General features: G+C 43.2%; 1 protein-coding gene across 1 annotated transcript in view; it reads right to left on the bottom strand.

The window, feature by feature from the left end:
- The window catches only part of MAPK11 (mitogen-activated protein kinase 11), a 67522-nt gene extending 49171 nt beyond the window's left edge, over window positions 1–18351 (bottom strand). Inside the window, exon 1 of the mRNA XM_070755422.1 lies at window positions 17857–18351. Coding sequence (XP_070611523.1) covers window positions 17857–17969 — 113 coding nt within the window. The 5' untranslated portion in view covers window positions 17970–18351. The remainder of the gene's footprint in view (window positions 1–17856) is intronic.
- Between the last annotated feature and the right edge of the window lie 205 nt (window positions 18352–18556).

An 18556-nucleotide genomic window follows, 5' to 3' on the forward strand; every position in this document is an offset into this window, starting at 1 on the left:
CCAGAGCTAACCACAACACTTATAAAGGCTCTGAACCTTTATAATAATAGAAATTCTGGTTCAACCGAAAGTCAGCAAACGGAATATTTCCAGCCTCCAAAGGGCCTCTGGGGTGGGGAGGCTGTTTTTGCCCTCCCCGGTCTCCTAGAAAGGCTCTGGAGCTTGGGGAGAGCAAAAAATGAGTTACCCCCTCTAGAAGCTGAAAACAGGCTGCTCCCCAACTCCCAGTGGTCCCTAAAAGCCCTAAAACCAGCTGTCTGGTCATGTCTAAGCTCGCATGCCCACCAATAAGGCTCTATGTGCCACTTGTGGCATACATGTCATAGGTTCACCATCACGTATCTAGAGAATACAGTGTTATAGAAGGCAGCTACAACGATCTAACAGATTTGCTCAACTGCAATTTGTAAACATGTGATTGTAATGCTACAATTCATCGGTTCAAAGCCACAGACACACACAAATCAGCCTTCAGAATTGTTTTTATGGCTTGACAGTTGTTACATTTAGGCAATTCTTTGTTTCACAAAAACTTGCAGTATCTAGCAACAGTTTTTAGTTCACAAGGAGCCCTTGCAAAAAAAAAAGCTTTGTTTGCAAACAAGAAAGAAGGTACATTTTTATGCATCCCAAGAATTCTGTAAAGTGGAAACAGAGAATTTGCTGATGTGAAGGACAAACACATTCTTTGTACTGAAACTCGAGCTAAAATACTATGTTATTTAAGTTCTATGAAAGAATTCACAAATATGTTTCTATAGCTTAAGAAAGACAAAGTTTTGATGACACATTAGGACACTTGTTTATCTGATATGGATTGTGAGGAAGTGGTATTTTCCTATAATACCAATGTAACAGCAGTCTAGATTTTTTTCAAAGATAAATGTGAAAATATAGGGTTTTTAAAAATATTTTGATGTTTTGTTTCTGTATATGGGAAATCTGTGGGGAATTAATGTAGAACACAATTCCTATGTTTTACATAAATTAGTTCTGAACATGAAAATCAGAAATAGATAGTTAACTGAGACCAGTAATATTCCATTGTTGGTTCTGAATGTGATCATTCTTCCTTGGACTGCACAAGTTCATAACAAGTTCTTGGACTAACAGCTCCTATTCAAAATAATATATCAGCTCTTGTGTACCTATTGAAACCATTACTGAATTATAGCAAGCCTATTCTTGCCACTCATGCCTTGGTCATCTCTCAATAGCATTATTGCAATCCACTGTCCTGTACAACTGCTACTGAAGACCATCAAGGTACAGCTACTTCAGAAGCAACTCAATTGGTTTTGGGTGGCCATTGTTGCAAGAATGTACTTGCTCTTAGCTGGCTTTCAGGTGCAATTCAAGAGGCCAGTTATAGCTTTAAACCCCTCCACGGCTCAGAATCTGGGTACGTTCAAGATCACCTTCACTCAAAGGTCTCTGCCTACCCATTAAGTTTAGGATGGAGAACACTTTTTCCATCCCATTTCTGAAAGAATGATTTAGGAGTCACAGGGAGGCCTTCTGCATCGCCCCTTCTCTTATTTGGGGTAAACATCATCCCAGGTTAAACAAGCACCAATCCCGGAATCATTCAAGAAGCTGCTAAAACCTGGCTATGTCAGAAACCTTTGAGGATTGCTATAATGAAGGGTTCCCAACCCTGAAATATGTGATTGTTTTGTTATGAAGAATGATATTCCTCAGTGTGAAGTTTATTATAATACTGTCATTTATTATCCAATTATTAAGAAATTTTCAGAGAGGGTTATTCACAACAAACAAAGTGAATGATAATCAATGATCTTTTATACTCAAGCGTTAGTCCTTTCCAAGGTAGATAACAACTACACAGCACAATACACTGTCCCCCACTTGAAAACATGACAACGAAGTCTGGAGATGAGTTAATACTTCCTAGGTATTGTATTTTTTGGAGTATAAGACAGACTTTTTTCCTCCCTAAAAGAGGCTGAAAATTTGGGTGAGTCTTATACTCAGAATGTAGCATTTTGGAAGCTCCCCCCCCCCAGCCCTAATGAGGTGCTAATGATCAAAGAAGTTTTTTCCAGCCCTAATTCTTTGCAGGCTTGTTTTCATTCCTACTCCTTCTGAAAAAAGTTTTTCATCCCTAATCAGGAGATAAAATAATGTGCTGAAGCTGAACAGACTAAGGATGCTAGCCAGTTGAATACCTGGTAGGTAGAATTTTTTCCTATTTTCCTCCCCCAAAACTAAGGTGCGTCTTATCAGAAAAATATGGTAATTGTAGAATCCCTAATTACAAAAAGGATTCTATCTGAGTTCAAAGTGTATCCAAAAATACAGCCAAGGGTCAATCATTAATCATATCTGAACCACATATAAGCCATGAACTAGTTACACTGATTAGGAACATTATATTAACCTCAAACACTGCACACGTGCTGTTCAGAAACTGTTCAGAAACTTCTATTAAAAATTATAACTGGGAACAAATTAATATTGATGGGAACATTTCTTTTTATTGATGAATGAATGTTATCATTCAAAGAAGTTGCCTGAGCTACCAGAAGCTTTAATTTGAAATTAAATGACAATAGGGACTAGAAATCTGATGGACTGCCAATGATAGGTAATATCTATTTTGGTGTTACTTGACCTCTCAGCTGCTTTCAATAACATTGACCATGGTTGGGAGTGGGAAGCATGTAGGGGTATGTAGGGGTTTAACTGTTTTAACTGTAAATTGTTTTTAGAGGTTTTGTATTACTATTGTTTTATATTCCTGTTGTGAACTGCCTAGAGTCCCTAAGGAGTCGGACAGCACAGAAATAGAATGAATGAGAGAGATGGAGAGAGTATTTGTTTTCTTGGATTTTCACGGGCATAGGTATGTAGGTCTTGGCATATTCAGGTCTTTTCCCATGTAAGGCTGATAGAATCCTGGTGATGTTTCAACAAGGTCCCACTCGTCATCTTCAGGCTGGTGCTTTCAGCTTTGTGCTCAGACAAACTTTTGTGTTCACCTGAGCACAAAGCCGAAAGCACCAGCCTGAAGATGATGAATGGGATCTTGTTGAAATGTCGCCAGGATTCTATCAACCTTACATGGGACAATACCCGAATATACTAAGACTCTCTCTCTCTCTCACACACACACACACACACACACACACACAATTTTTTGTCATCTTTCAGGGGACTGAGAGCGATACAAGTTACCCTTCATTTAGTGATGATTCAAAGTTACAAGGGCACTGAAAAATATGACTTCCAACCAATCCTCACACTTATTAGTTTCAGTCATGTGATTGTGATCTAGGCGCTTGGCAAGAACTCACTGCAGTGTTCTGTTGATACTTGATCTCCATTTCCAGCTGGCTTCCAATGAGCAAAATCAATCAGGAAGTCTGAACTGAAATTTGCAAATTGCTGTCATGTGATGCCCTACATAACAACCCACAGCAAAAGCAGGTCATAAAATTGGGTGCTTTCATATGATGCCTCATTTAATTACCATACCATTTAACAATATAACTTCAGGACCTAAATGTGGCTGTAAGTGAAGGACTACCTTCACAAATCTCCCTGTATCATTGCCGAAACCATGAGAAGCTTGAACTTCATGCCTTAAGAAAGATATGAATCCAGTTTCTAACCCAGTATTTTCAGTCTAAGACCCTGAATCTGTCTTCTTAGAAACATAGAAACATAGAAGACTGACGGCAGAAAAAGACCTCATGGTCCATCTAGTCTGCCCTTATACTATTTTTTGTATTTTATCTTAGGATGTATATATGTTTATCCCAGGCATGTTTAAATTCAGCTACTGTGGATTAACCAACCACGTCTGCTGGTAGTTTGTTCCAAGGATCTACTACTCTTTCAGTAAAATAATATTTTCTCACGTTGCTTTTGATCTTTCCCCCAACTAACTTCAGATTGTGTCCCCTTGTTCTTGTGTTCACTTTCCTATTAAAAACACTTCCCTCCTGAACCTTATTTAACCCTTAGACATATTTAAATGTTTCGATCATGTCCCCCCCTTTTTCTTCTGTCCTCCAGACTATACAGATTGCGTTCATTAAGTCTTTCCTGATATGTTTTATGCTTAAGACCTTCCACCATTCTCGTAGCCCGTCTTTGGACCTGTTCAATTTTGTCAATATCTTTTTGTAGGTGAGGTCTCCAGAACTGAACACAGTATTCCAAATGTGATCTCACCAGCGCTCCATATAGCGGGATCACAATCTCCCTCTTCTGGCTTGTTATACCTCTAGCTATGCAGCCAAGCATCCTACTTGCTTTTCCTACCGCCCGACCACACTGCTCACCCATTTTGAAATCACTACCCCTAAATCCTTCTCTTATGAAGTTTTTGCTAACACAGAACTGCCAATACAATACTCAGATTGAGGATTCCTTTTCCCCAAGTGCATTATTTTACATTTGGAAACATTAAACTGCAGTTTCCATTGCTTTGACCATTTATCTAGTAAAGCTAAATCATTTACCATATTACAGACGCCTCCAGGCGTCTGGCCCTTCCCTTTGGTTTTGTCAATACAGTGGTACCTCTGCCAACAAATGCCTCAACTTACGAAGTTTTCTAGATAAAAACCGGGTGTTCAAGATTTTTTTTCCTCTTCTCAACAACCATTTTTCACTTACAAACCTGAGCCTCCAAAACTGTAACCGGAAGAGACAGGGAGAAGCCTCCGTGGGGCCTCTCTTAGAATCTCCTGGGAGAAAACAGGGGTGGAAAAGGCGGGGAGAAGCCTCTGTGGGGCCTCTCTAGGAATCTCCTGGGAGGAAACAGGGCCTCCGCCATCCCTGTGATTTCCCCAATCGCACACATTATTTGCTTTTACATTGATTCCTATGGGAAAAATTGCTTCTTACAAACTTTTCTACTTACGAACTTGGTCACGGAACGAATTAAGTTTGTAAATAGAGTCTGTATTTGCAGACGTCATCTGGATTGTAGCCACTAATACTGATTTTAAAAGAATGTGTTTGGATTTTAAGATCACTACACAAATCCACTGTAATCTACTGAATATAAGAGTTTCAAATTCACTTCAAAAACAGCCCAGCCTGGATTAGGAGCAAGGAGATGTAGATTCTAATCCTCTCATGTATGGAAATTGCCCTTGAGCTAGTTATTCCTTTTCAGTCCAAATCAGTATCAACTGATTAAAAAGCTAACTCCCCTCATCATGTATTGATAAGCTTCACTACAAAAACTAAGTGCACTAAAAATAAATAGATCCCCTATGCATGGAAGATAAATGCTAAGAAAAATGATTTTATTTATTTATTTATTACTTAGATTTGTATGCCGCCCCTCTCCGAAGACTCGGGGCGGCTCACAACATGTAAAAACAAATCATAAGCAATCAGACAAATTTAAAATATTTAAATATTTAAAAAACCCCATATACTAACAGTCACACACACAGACATACCATGCATAAATTAAACGTGCCCAGGGGGAGATGTTTCAGTTCCCCCAAGCCTGACGGCAAAGGTGGGTTTTAAGGAGTTTACGGAAGGCAGGAAGAGTAGGGGCAGTTCTAATCTCCGGGGGGAGTTGGTTCCAGAGGGCCGGGGCCGCCACAGAGAAGGCTCTTCCCCTGGGGCCCGCCAACCGACATTGTTTAGTTGACGGGACCCGGAGAAGGCCCACTCTGTGGGACCTAATCGGTCGCTGGGATTCGTGCGGCAGGAGGCGGTCTCGGAGATATTCTGGTCCGATGCCATGAAGGGCTTTAAAGGTCATAACCAACACTTTGAATTGTGACCGGAAATTGATCGGCAACCAATGCAGACTGCGGAGTGATGGTGAAACATGGGCATACCTAGGTAGGCCCATGACTGCTCTCGCAGCTGCATTTTGCACGATCTGAAGTTTCCGAACACTTTTCAAAGGTAGCCCCATGTAGAGAGCATTACAGTAGTCGAACCTCGAGGTGATGAGGGCATGAGTGACTGTGAGCAATGAGTCCCGGTCCAGATAGGGCCGCAACTGGTGCACCAGGCGAACCTGGGCAAACGCCCCCCTCGCCACAGCTGAAAGATGTTGTTCTAATGTGAGCTGTGGATCGAGGAGGACGCCCAAGTTGCGGACCCTCTCTGAGGGGGTCAATAATTCCCCCCCCCAGGGTGATGGACGGACAGATGGGATTGTCCTTGGGAGGCAGAACCCACAGCCACTCCGTCTTATCCGGGTTGAGCTTGAGTCTGTTGACACCCATCCAGGCCCCAACAGCCTCCAGGCACCGGCACATCACTTCCACCGCTTCGTTGACTGGGCATGGGGTGGAGATGTAAAGCTGGGTATCATCCGCATATTGATGATACCTCACCCCATGTCCTTGGATGATCTCGCCCAGCGGTTTCATGTAGATGTTGAATAGCAGGGGGGAGAGGACCGACCCCTGAGGCACCCCACAAGGGAGAAACCTAGGAGTCGACCTCTGGCCCCCCACTAACACCGACTGCGACCGGCCAGAGAGGTAGGAGGAGAACCACTGAAGGACAGTGCCTCCCACTCCCAACCCCTCCAGCCGGTGCAGAAGGATACCATGGTCGATGGTATCGAAAGCCGCTGAGAGGTCAAGGAGCACCAGGACAGAGGATAAACCCCTGTCCCGGGCCCGCCAGAGATCATCCATCAACGCGACCAAAGCGGTTTCCGTGCTGTAACCGGCCCTGAAACCCGACTGCTGGGGACCTAGATAATCGGCTTCTTCCAAGGACCGCTGGAGCTGGAGTGCCACCACCTTCTCGACAACCTTCCCCATAAAGGGAAGGTTGGAGACTGGACGATAGTTGTTAAGTACGGCTGGGTCCAGGGAGGGCTTCTTGAGGAGGGGGCGCACAAGCGCTTCTTTATAGAGTGATGGAAAAACTCCCCTCCCCAAGGAAGCGTTGGTAATCTCCTGGGCCCAGCTCCGTGTCACCTCCCTGCTGGCCGAAACCAACCAGGAGGGACACGGATCCAGTAAACAGGTGGCGGAACTCACAGCTCCAATGGCCTTGTCCACTTCATCAGGTGTCACCAGATCAAACTCTTCCCAGACAGGTGGACAAGTACGTGCCCCAGTCACCTCGACTGACTCGTTGTCAGTCGACTCTGTTTTACAATTGGAGTCGAGGTCGGCCCGAATCCGAGCGACTTTATCAGCGAAAAACGTGTTAAAGTCCTCGGCACTACTCTGCAAGGGCTCCCCAACTCCCCCCTGATTAAGAAGGGAGCGGGTCACCCTAAACAGAGCGGCCGGGCGGGATTCCGCTGATGCAATCAAGGCGGCATGGTACGCGCATCTTGCCGCCTTGAGCGCCACTTTGTAAGTCTTAATAAAAGCTCTTACAAGTGTTCGATCAGATTCAGACCTACTCTTCCTCCATCGCTTCTCTAGACGTCTCTTCTGGCGTTTCAACTCCCGGAGCTCCTCGTTGAACCATGGAGCTCTACGGGGTCTAGCGCCACGGAGAGGTCGCAAAGGCGCAATCCGGTCAAGAGCCTCTGCTGCAGCCTCGTTCCAGGCTTTCGCAAGAGACTCTGCCGAACTGTGGACAAGTGCCTCTGGAATAACCCCAAGCGCCGTCTGAAAGCCCTCTGGGTCCATCAGGCGTCTGGGGCGGAACATCTTAATTGGTTCCGCCTCCCTGCGGGGAAGGATTGGAGCCAGGAAGTCAAGCCGTAGTAGAAAATGGTCTGACCATGACAAAGGCACTGCTTCTAAGCCCCTTAGTCTCAGACCATTACTCAATTGCTCGGAAAGGAATACCATGTCGGGTGCGTGCCCCCCTTCATGAGTCGGACCCTGTACTACTTGAGTCAGGTCCATGGCTATCATGGTGGCCATGAACTCCTGTGCCAGCCCAGAGGTTTCGCCGAGTGACGGCAGGTTGAAGTCCCCCAAGACAATAAGTCTTGGGAACTCCACCGCCAACCCGGCTACCTCCTCGAGTAGCACAGGCAGGGCTTTTGACACGCAGCTGGGAGGCAGGTACGTGAGAAATAAGCCCACCTGAACCCCTAAGTCCAACTTCATCAAGAGTGACTCGCAACCCGCAATTTCCGGAGCAATGAGTCCACGTAGGCAAAGGCTCTCCCTGGCTATAATAGCCACTCCTCCCCCCCTTCCCTGGGGTCGAGGTTGATGCCATATCTGAAACCCAGCTGGGCAGATTTCAGAGAGAGGAACACCTCCCTCTGGGCCCAGCCAGGTTTCAGTAATACATGCCAGGTCGGCCTCCTCATCCAGGATCAGATCCCGGATGAGGAGAGCTTTATTTACCACCGACCTGGCATTAAGCAGCAGCAACCTGAGCCCAGGGCCAGAGTTACACTCATCACCAGTACCCAAGATTGGGCTCACAGAGCCAGAACAAGGGATCGTTATTAAGCAACGGTCCCTCGTTCCCCTGGAACGGCTAACTCCGCGGCCCCCGCCATATCTGCCTCTCCCCAGCAACACAGGAATATTCTGACCCTCTGTCTCCCCAGAGATTAGTGCCCCCTCCCCTCCCGCCTTTCCGGCGTCAGGTGGGCAAAGTCTATCATTCATACTGCTTCCATTTATCACATTCATACCATAATCCCACCCGCCCCAACCATTGCATTCATACCAATCATTCGTCCCATATTTACCCCAATCATCCATTAATTACAAAACCCCCTAGTGATATTAAAATGAATTAAATTAGTAATAATTAAAATACTAATAATATATATCACAATATAAAATAGGAATAAAAAGTTCATAGATTAATAGTTAATAATATAAAATCAAAGCTTAGCTATTAATTAAAGTTGGTAAAGTGCAAAGTTCTAAAGTGCTAAAAATATAGGAATAATTAAAAATCAACTATCCATCAAGCCAGCAATACTGACACCAGGTCTTAAAGGTGAGTTCTGGGGGGGAAAAGAATTGATCAGATGATAACATTCCATCTCAAGTAATGTGTATTAAAATGGCGGAATAAGCATGAATTAGCAATATGGAAACTGGAAAACTGATAATAATTGCTCCAAAACTAAAGTCGTGTGAAAATGAAATTTACCCAGAGAAATACAGTACAACACTACATGATTTTGATAATAGAAAACTCTGAATCTCTAATTAGCTGTATCAAATAGCAATCCTTTTATACGCAACTGAGAATCAAATACATTCAAAATCATTTGGTGAAGAGTTGAATGTAAATAGAAAGTTTTCATAATTTCTGAGCATCCTAGTTCAAAAGAAAGTATGAGGAGTCTCCCTAGGAAGAATGAAAAAAACTTTTCTGTGGACAATAGAATGGTTCAATTAAGAATTAAGATAATTGTTGCAAGGAAGGCTTCAATTTTGTAAAGGTTTGTGGTGTAGCTTATAGCTTGTGGGTTCTGGATTTTATTTCAAAGGAGTACAGCAGGGGTGGGTTCTGGATTTAGTTACTGCTGGTTCAATCAGGGAGGTGCTGCATGGGCAGGCACGCGCACTGCACACCTGCTTGTGCAGTACACCAAATTAAAGCTGTGCATGCACAGAAGCAAAAAGCCAGATGGTAGTGGCTATGGTGGCGCCGAGAGAAATGGCTCAGGGGTGTAGCAGACCTGGGTCATTGCCAATTCCAGTGACTCAGACCGCCAATTTACTAATGATTCTATAAAACCGTTCCGAAGCGGTAGGAACCCATCTCTGGAGTACAGGTAGTGCTCAACTTACAATCACAATCTGAATCCAAAATTTATATTGCTGAGTGAAACATATAAGTAAATTTTGCCCCATTTTACAACTTTTCTTGCCACAGTTGTTAAGTGAATCATTGCAGTTGTGAAGTTAGTACACAAGTGTCAAACTCAATCACATCACATGATGTATTGCGATGTTTTCTGCCTTTGCAGAGCCAGGGTGGGCATGGTCTGTGTGTGACGCACTGCCGGTTTGACAGGCTTGAGTTAGTAGCAGTTATTAAGTGAATCTTAATATCGTTGACTTTGCTTGGTGATCATATGACGCTGGGACACTGCAACAGTCATAAAAATGTGCCATCTGTCAAGCATACGGATTTTGACCACGTGACTATGGGGATGCTGCAACAGTTCTCAGAATGTAGCATTTTGGAAGGCCCCCCCCCAGCCCTAATGAGGTGCTAATGATCAAATAAGTTTTTTCCAGCCCTAATTCTTTGCAGGCTTGTTTTCATTCCTACTCCCTCTGAAAAAAGTTTTTTCATCCCCAATCAGGGGATAAATAATGTGCTGAAGCTGAACAAACTAAGGATGCTAGCCAGATGAATACATGGTAGGTAGAATTTTTTCCTATTTTCCTCCCCCAAAACTAAGGTGCGTCTTATCTGAAAAATATGATAATTGTAGAATCCCTAATTACAAAAAGGATTCTATCTGAGTTCAAAGTGTATCCAAAAATACAGCCAAGGGTCAATCATTAATCATATCTGAACCACATATAAGCCATGAACTAGTTACACTGATTAGGAACATTATATTAACCTCAAATACTGCACACGTGCTGTTCAGAAACTGCATGAACGTCTATTAAAAATTATAACTGGGAACCAATTAATATTGATGGGAACATTTCTTTTTATTGATAAATGAATGTCATCATTCAAAGAAGTTGCCTGAGCTACCAGAAGCTTTAATCTGAAATTAAATGACAGATAGGGACTAGAAATCTGATGGACTGCCAGATGGACTATGGGGATGCTGCAACAGTTATAAGTGTGAAAAACAGTCATAAGTCACTTTCTTCAGTGCTGTTTTAACTTTGATCAGTCACTAAATGAATTGTTTTAAGTTGAGGATTAACTGCATTGTTTCAAGTGATAGTTCTGCCTGTTCTTTGTAGGAGTCGTCTCTCTTATAAAACACTTTTGCCAGGATCCGCAAACATTACAAAGTTAGCAATAGGAGATAAGCAAAATATCCAGCAAACTAACCTAAACTAGCCAATGTAGGACAGAAAACAGTCATTCTTCTTACCACTTTTACCGGTAGAATCTAAAGCAGTTGTTGGAATAATTCTCCATATTGATACATTGCTACACCAGCTTCTCAGAAACTAAACTGCCCATGACTCTGCAAAACCAATGGCAAAAGTGGAAGAAAAAAAAAATCAATGTTTGGACGGTCCACTTGCAAATACACTTTATTTTCTGATGATCACATAGCGTTTCTTTTAACCCTGTCCAAAGTGATTTTAAAAACTGCCCAAAGCTGCAGATCACTCAATAGCACTGGATAAGATAAATGGGTTTAAGAAATTTATGATCACAATCAGATCATTTTCTAAGTGGTGGACATGTAAACAAAAGGAACCATACCACATTAACACTATTTTGTGGGGTTCAAAGATTCAGTTGGCATGGAATGCTTGGTCTAGTGAACGAGTCTCAGATTAGGTGAACTCAACTGAGTTAAATCTAAATATGGAGTACCAAGACGAAGAGAAGATACCCTTCTTCTGTAGTCCATATCAGACTGCAGTTAGAATATCATGTCCAGTGCCGGATATCCCATTTTGAGAAAGGCATGGACAAACTGGAGCATGTCCAGAAAAGAACATCCGAGATGATAAAAAGTGGCTCTGGTGTGTTCAGTCTGGAAAAAAGAAAGCTGTGCTTTCACCTTTGAGGATGGATGATGTGTCTCCACAAATTGATGATCCTCACTCTGAGTATGTTCTTGTATTCTCCCAAGTTCTTCACCTCTAACCTAGGTTAAACCTCAATCTTCAGGACCGCCTCCTGCCGCACGAATCCCAGTGACCGGTTAGGTCCCACAGAGTCGGCCTTCTTCGGGTCCCGTCGACTAAACAATGTCATCTGGCGGGACCCAGGGGAAGAGCCTTCTCTGTGGGGGCTCCAACCCTCTAGAACCAGCTCCCCCCTGAGATTAGGATTGCCCCCACCCTCCCTGCCTTTCGTAAACTCCTTAAAACCCACCTCTATCATCAGGCATGGGGGAACTAAAACATCTCCGCCTTGCCCATATTGTTTTGCCGTTTGATTGATTGACTGTGTGCCTGTTTTTTATATATATTGGGATTGTTTTATGAATTTTTTAACTTAAAATTGTAATTAGATTGGTGGACATTGGATTTGTTACTATGTACTGTTTTTATTATTGTTGTGAGCCGCCCCGAGTTTGTGGAGAGGGGCGGCATATAAATCCAATAAATCTAATCTAATCTAATCTAATTATTTGCACAATTTTAAAAATGCCCAAACTGGCTTTGGAATGATTTTTATGGACTATTTAATTTGCTAAGGCCCAAAGAGAGATACGCTGGCATTATGTACAGTACAGTGGCGTTATGATTCATCTTTATAGTAAGAATATGCCTGGATATTTCTTTATCTTCTAAGACCAATTATACATCCTACCTCTTAGAGCATGGGTCCTCAAACTATAGCCCGTGGGCTGTGTGTGGCCCATCAAAGCCATTAATCCAGCCCACACAGGACGAGGCTGCGCTACCCACATTGCTCCACCAACTCTTCGCCTGAGTGCCACCAACTCTTTGGCTTACCTCCACGAGCCCCACGGGCTGGAACTGAAAAGTGAGGCCAACAATTTTGGCCTACAGAGACGTTCTGGAGGTGGGGGAGGTGAAAAATGGGGCACACAGATGCCCCAGAATGCAAAAAAAAAAAAAGGGAGCGAAAATGGCTCATTTTTGGCCACAAAACGGCCTGTTTTTGACCTGCAGAATGCTGCTGGGGGTGAAGGAAGTGAAGAACGAGATGTACAGATGCCCTAGGAGGCAAAAAAACCTGGTGAAAGTTGCCTCTTTTTCATGTCTCCCGCCTCCAGAAGATAGACAGAGATAGATACAGAGATAGATACAGAGATAGATAGATAGATAGATAGATAGATACGTAGATACGTAGGTAGATAGGTAGATAGATAGATAGATAGATAGATAGATAGATAGATAGATAGACAGACAGAGATAGATAGACAGACAGATAGATAGACAGACAGACAGATAGATACGTAGATACATAGATAGATAGATGATAGATAGATAGATAGATAGATAGATAGATAGAGAGAGAGAGACAGAGAGAGAGACAGAGAGACAGAAGGGGGAGAGAAACAGGGAGTGGGAGAAAGGGAGAGACAGAAAGAGAGAGAAGTTTCTAAAGCTCCTTAGGGCTGAGAAGAAATACCGCAAAACTGAGTTTTCTGAAGTGGACCACTAGATCCCTAAACAACAAATGATCTAGTAAAAAGTTAACCAAAAGAGCAACATGCAAACAAAAGCAAATAAAACACCCATTGGAGCAAAACAACTTAATGTGTATGCATTGTTTAATAGACTGTTAAATTGGCCATGCCCACCTAGTCACATGACCTAGCCATGCCCACCCATCCAGTCTGGCCCCCCCAACAGTCTGAGGGACCGTGAATTGGCCCTTTAAAAAGTTTGAGAGAGATGATCTCGCTGGGGACTTCAAGCAGAGCCTTTTGAATAGTGACACTTACTAATGGACTTTTATTGGATAGTTCAGGATCTCTCCTCCCCAACACAGGCCTTGAAAAATCCAGTAAATTTATTTTTGTATGTGTGTGTGTGAATTAATTTTACTATTACATAGTTACATTTCCCAGAAATAATGTGTCTCTAAGTTTCACACTTCCACTGATTAATCAATTAAGACACAAGCTGTTCATTGCTGAAGATCTGTTTTTTTGCCTGAAAGACAGAAAACGCAGATGCCATTTGAATGAATAATGGCATTTACTTCCACATACTACCAGACAGCCAGACCTTTCAGCTTTTCTCATTTCCTATTCATGTGATCAAATTATTCTTTTACTTGAAAATCATTCTGATTTAATTCATTAGATGCACATCCTTCCTTCCCTCTAAGAAAGGCACAAAGACCATTCTCAGGTTTAATCCAACTCCTTAATTTTACACCATAATGACTCAGTGATTGGCCATATTGCACACTAGAACAAAAGAGGAAGCATTTACAAGTGTATTTAAAACACAAAAGATCCAATTTAATCCCCAAGTGAAAAAGTTTGTTTGTTTATTTATTTATTATGCCGCCCTTCTTCTTCGACTCAGGATAGCTTACAACATGTTAGCAGTAGTACTTTTTAACAGAGCCAGCATATTGCCCCCACAATCCGGGTCCTCATTTTACCCCCCTCGGAAGAAAGGGAGGCTGAATCAACCTTGAGCCGGTGATGAGATTTGAACCGCTGATCTACAGATCTACAGTCAGCTCCAATGGCCTGTAGTGCAGCACTCTACCTGCTGAGCCACCCTGGCTCTCTTCAGTTCACCTGACTGAATGAATAATAGCTAAAGATGTCCTTTACACTCATTTCAGTTCTTGGTGACCATACAGATACAGTACATCCTAGAAGGTTTCTTAAAAAGAATACAGAAATTTGCTATTGCCTTCTCAGAAAATATACCGTTTCCCCTAAAATAAGACATCCCCATATAATAAGCCCAATCGAGGTTTTGAGTGCATGGCAATAAGGTCAAGCACTTATTTTAGGGTTAAAAAAATAACAAGACAGGGTCTTATTTTCCGGGAAACACGGTAGTCAACACAGTTACTTGAATAATCTCAGCAACAATTATATCAAACTCAACACTTAGCAGTTATGGTATACAATCCTCAGTAAAATTCACCAAAGCTTAATAAACTTAAGAGAGTTAAATGTCTATGGAGATACTCGATCATCCAGGCCATGGTTGTCCCAAAAGTGCTTTTTCAAACGGCAACTGGACTTTTGTTTTTCCTTGAAGAGGTTTCGTTTCTTATCCAAGAATAAGCGAAATGTCTCCAAGAAAAAGCAAAATCCAATTCCCTTTTGAAAAAAAAAACATCTTTGGGTAAGAGAAAGATACTACGTTTCTTATAGACTGGCCTGTCCAGTCCATGTTTCCAAAATGGTCAGCCAAATTCTCTGTGAATTTCTGAGGCAAGACATAAATATATCTATCCCTGGTCATTTTACCTCCATAGGACTTGATTTCCTGCCTTTGAACATGAAAGATCCATTTCATTGTTTAAGCAAACAGCGATAAGCTAATTTTCCAATAATCTTCTATTTGTCTTCTAAAACTAACTTAGCTCATAGCAATGAATACATCCTGTGACAAGTTCCAAATATTTGTAATAAAATCTTGTGAAATCTTTACATTGCTGCTGCCCAATTCATATGAGATAAAATTCTGTCTAGTCAGGTCATTCATCATATTTATAAATCACTACATAAACTATACATATTATACAAAGTGAACTTTTATTCATTAAAAACAACTTTGGATAATTACAGAATTTCATTAGGGTATATCTAAAAGTACTTTTTTTTTCTCTTTGGCACCCAGTATCTCTCCCTGTACTTTATTGTAGTTGCCCTGAATCTTGTTTGCCATTCTGCTAGTCATACATCCAACTTTAAGAGATTAAATGTCTGCAGTTTTTGGCCAGCTGCTTCAAATTTCACTTAAGAATTATTTGGTGACATTCAGAAACTTGGCTACCTTACTGCTCAGGCCAACTACAAACATATTTTTAATAGGTTAAATAGCACCAGCTCTAATGTCAATTTCTTTCACACCAAAAACTTGTTTCATTTATTCCCAAACCCCATTTACTTCTGACTCCTCAAAAGAAAACAAACAAAGCTAAGGTTACGTCTTTTTGCTTACATTACGTGTATATTCTTTCTTTCTTCTATCAGCCGCCCAAAGTCACATGCCTTGGTTTACTTTCCCCCCAAATGGTTTTTTATCTAGAGATTTGTTTAAACATGGCCTTTTAGCCTGCGGTCTAATTATACACACATTAATAACATAAACCTTGATGCATAATTTTTAATTACTTGAGTATCAGTTAACCCAAAGGAATACCACACATACACAGCAATCTTGTGATACATAAAGGGGGGAGATAACAATTGTTTGAAATATGATATAGAGAAATGGAATTGCTCAATTCTCTATAGGGTGCATTTCATTAAGGCTGGTGTATCACCCCAAAGTATTGCTAGCAGGTTCTAAAACCACCTCTAGATTTTATCTTAATAGCTGCAGGAAGAAAAGCACCCCCAAACTAATGATTGCAGTTCAGTGCAGAAAGAAGGGAGGTCTTTAAAAATAGCCTGGGGAAACCTCTTTCAGTAGCTGGCATGGTCTGGGTTACCCTTAGCAACCTGGGAAGAATTCCAGGCTGAATTGCATTGTGAGCGCCCTGTCTCTGCTCCAGAGCCCAGTGGGGGCAGGGAAGAGACAGGAATCTGACCACAAACCCCACCGGGTTGCACAATTCAGAGCAACAAGCAAGGCAAACAAAGCCCATTAACACCACACACCTTTTCTTTGCACACCACCCAGGGCTATGCCTACACCTGCTCCAAACAAAAGATGGTCAACTCTGATTCCTGCCTAAAAAAAGGGTACCAAGACTTCATGAAAAGCCCTGCTCCATCTGTACCTATCCCATAGGACTTGGTTTCCTGCCTTTGAACATGAAAGATCCATTTCATTGTTTAAGCAAACTGCGATAAGCTCATTTTCCAACAATCTCCTATTTGTCTTCTAAAACTAACTTAGCTCATAGCAATGAATACATCCTGTGACAAGTTCCAAATATTTGTAATAAAATCTTGTGAAATCTTTACATTGCTGCTGCCCAGTTTATATGAGACAAAATTCTGCCTAGTCAGGCCATACATCTAGTCATACATCCAACTTTAAGAGATTACAATTACTTGGCAATTCTTTTTCAAAAGCATTTTCTAGTTCCTCTTTTGATTCCCCCCAAATTATTATTTTCACATACACTAAGTAGGATCAAGTTCTCTGCACTGAAACCCACCTACCCCTCACAAATCCCCCACACACACATATTTTGGCCTATTGCTTCCTGCAAAAACACTTATTGTTTTAAGTGGAAACACTCCACCAAGCAAATCAGCCTATGCAGGCGTCCTTTCTCTGGCACATTATCTAGTTAACAGTGTTTCCCAACCTTGGCAACTTGAAGATATCTGGACTTCAACTCCCAGAATTCCCCAGCCAGTGCTGGCTGGGGAATTCTGGGAGTTGAAGTCCAGATATCTTCAAGTTGCCAAGGTTGGGAAACACTGAATTCTAGTAGGCCTGTAATTCAGGATGCTTGCACGGCTCCTTTCTCCTCCACCCAAACTCCCCGCCTGCCGCCGGTTTGTGCAATTCGGTGGAACCGTACAACTAACCGAAAGGGAGGGGGGGTTGGAAAACCAAACGAAGCCCCCCCCCTCCTCTTCCAAACGCACCTCAGGCGCGCAACCTCTCCCTCGCACCACACACACACACACACACACAATATACAGCCCGAACAAGAAAAAAAACCCGAAGCTTGGCCTATTGTGTGAAATTAAGCACCAGCGGGTTCTAAGTGACTTCCTCTTCCCCCCCCCCCATGGTTGTTATTGTTGTTTTAAACACAAGCCGGCCTTGCTACCTGCCGGTTGCGACGGCCTGCCCCCCCCCCCCGCCTCAATTATTCCACGCCGGCAACCGGGAATCTCGTCAGATGCCACCGGAGCCTTGGCGCGGCTTTTGGGTGTTCCCATTGTGCGCGTCCTCCAGCTCCACACACGCCCAGCACGAGACGGCAGGCCGTATGTGTGTGTGTGTGTGTGTTTCTAACGAGTTAAGCTGTTCCGCATTGTTAGTTCCTAAATGGAGGGGCGGGTGTGTGCGTGTGGGGGTTGTTACTCTTAAGCCTTCATTTGGGAATCCTCCTCCCTCAGCTTTCCCGCCCCGGATAGAGATGCCCCAAAGCGCATCCCGGCACCTGCCCCGGTGCTTCCTTCCCCCCCCCCTCTCCGGCACCTACCACACGGAGCCGTAAGCCCCCGAGCCCACCGGGGTCAAGTGCTGGTAGCGCTGGGGAACCTCCCACACGGTTTTATTCAAATCCTGCTTGTAGAAGCCGCCGCGTTCAGACATTTTCCGGAGCCGGCGGCGGCACCAGCAGAAGCGGCGGCGACTGAGAGTTACAGCTTGGAAGTGGAAGAGCAAAACTGAGCCGGCGGGGAGGAGACCGGGGGAGGGGAAGGGAAGGGAGGAGGCCGACAGACGTCGCTGAGGAGATGGAGGAGGAGGAGGGAGCGAAAGGAGATGAATGGAGCGGCTGAGCGGAGTTTATAGAAGGAGAGAAACCGGGAGCTAAGTTTCCAGTCTCCCATCTGAATCCCGGCCGTTGGTCGAGCAGCCTCCCCGCCCGGCCTTAGTCGTTAAAAGGAAAAAGGGTCGCTCCATTGCAAAAGCTACTTTGCTCCCCCCCCGCAAAAAAAAAAACCACCCCGGCGTCTTTCTTCCACGTGTTTCCGACTCCCCAATTCCATCCTTCTCTTTTCCCCCAGCACACCCAGAGACTTCGAGAACCATGGGAGTGACGCATCAGATCGAATGGAAGATCCTATGCAAACCCTAAAGGTAGAGGGAGGGAGATGTCACAAGAAGAAGAATAGGTTTGCCCAGGCTCACCAAACTAGTTTTCCCTATGATTAAGTTTTCCTGGCAATAGGACTAAA

The sequence above is a fragment of the Erythrolamprus reginae genome, chromosome 6 (assembly GCF_031021105.1).
Source record: "Erythrolamprus reginae isolate rEryReg1 chromosome 6, rEryReg1.hap1, whole genome shotgun sequence".
Taxonomy (NCBI): domain Eukaryota; kingdom Metazoa; phylum Chordata; class Lepidosauria; order Squamata; family Dipsadidae; genus Erythrolamprus; species Erythrolamprus reginae.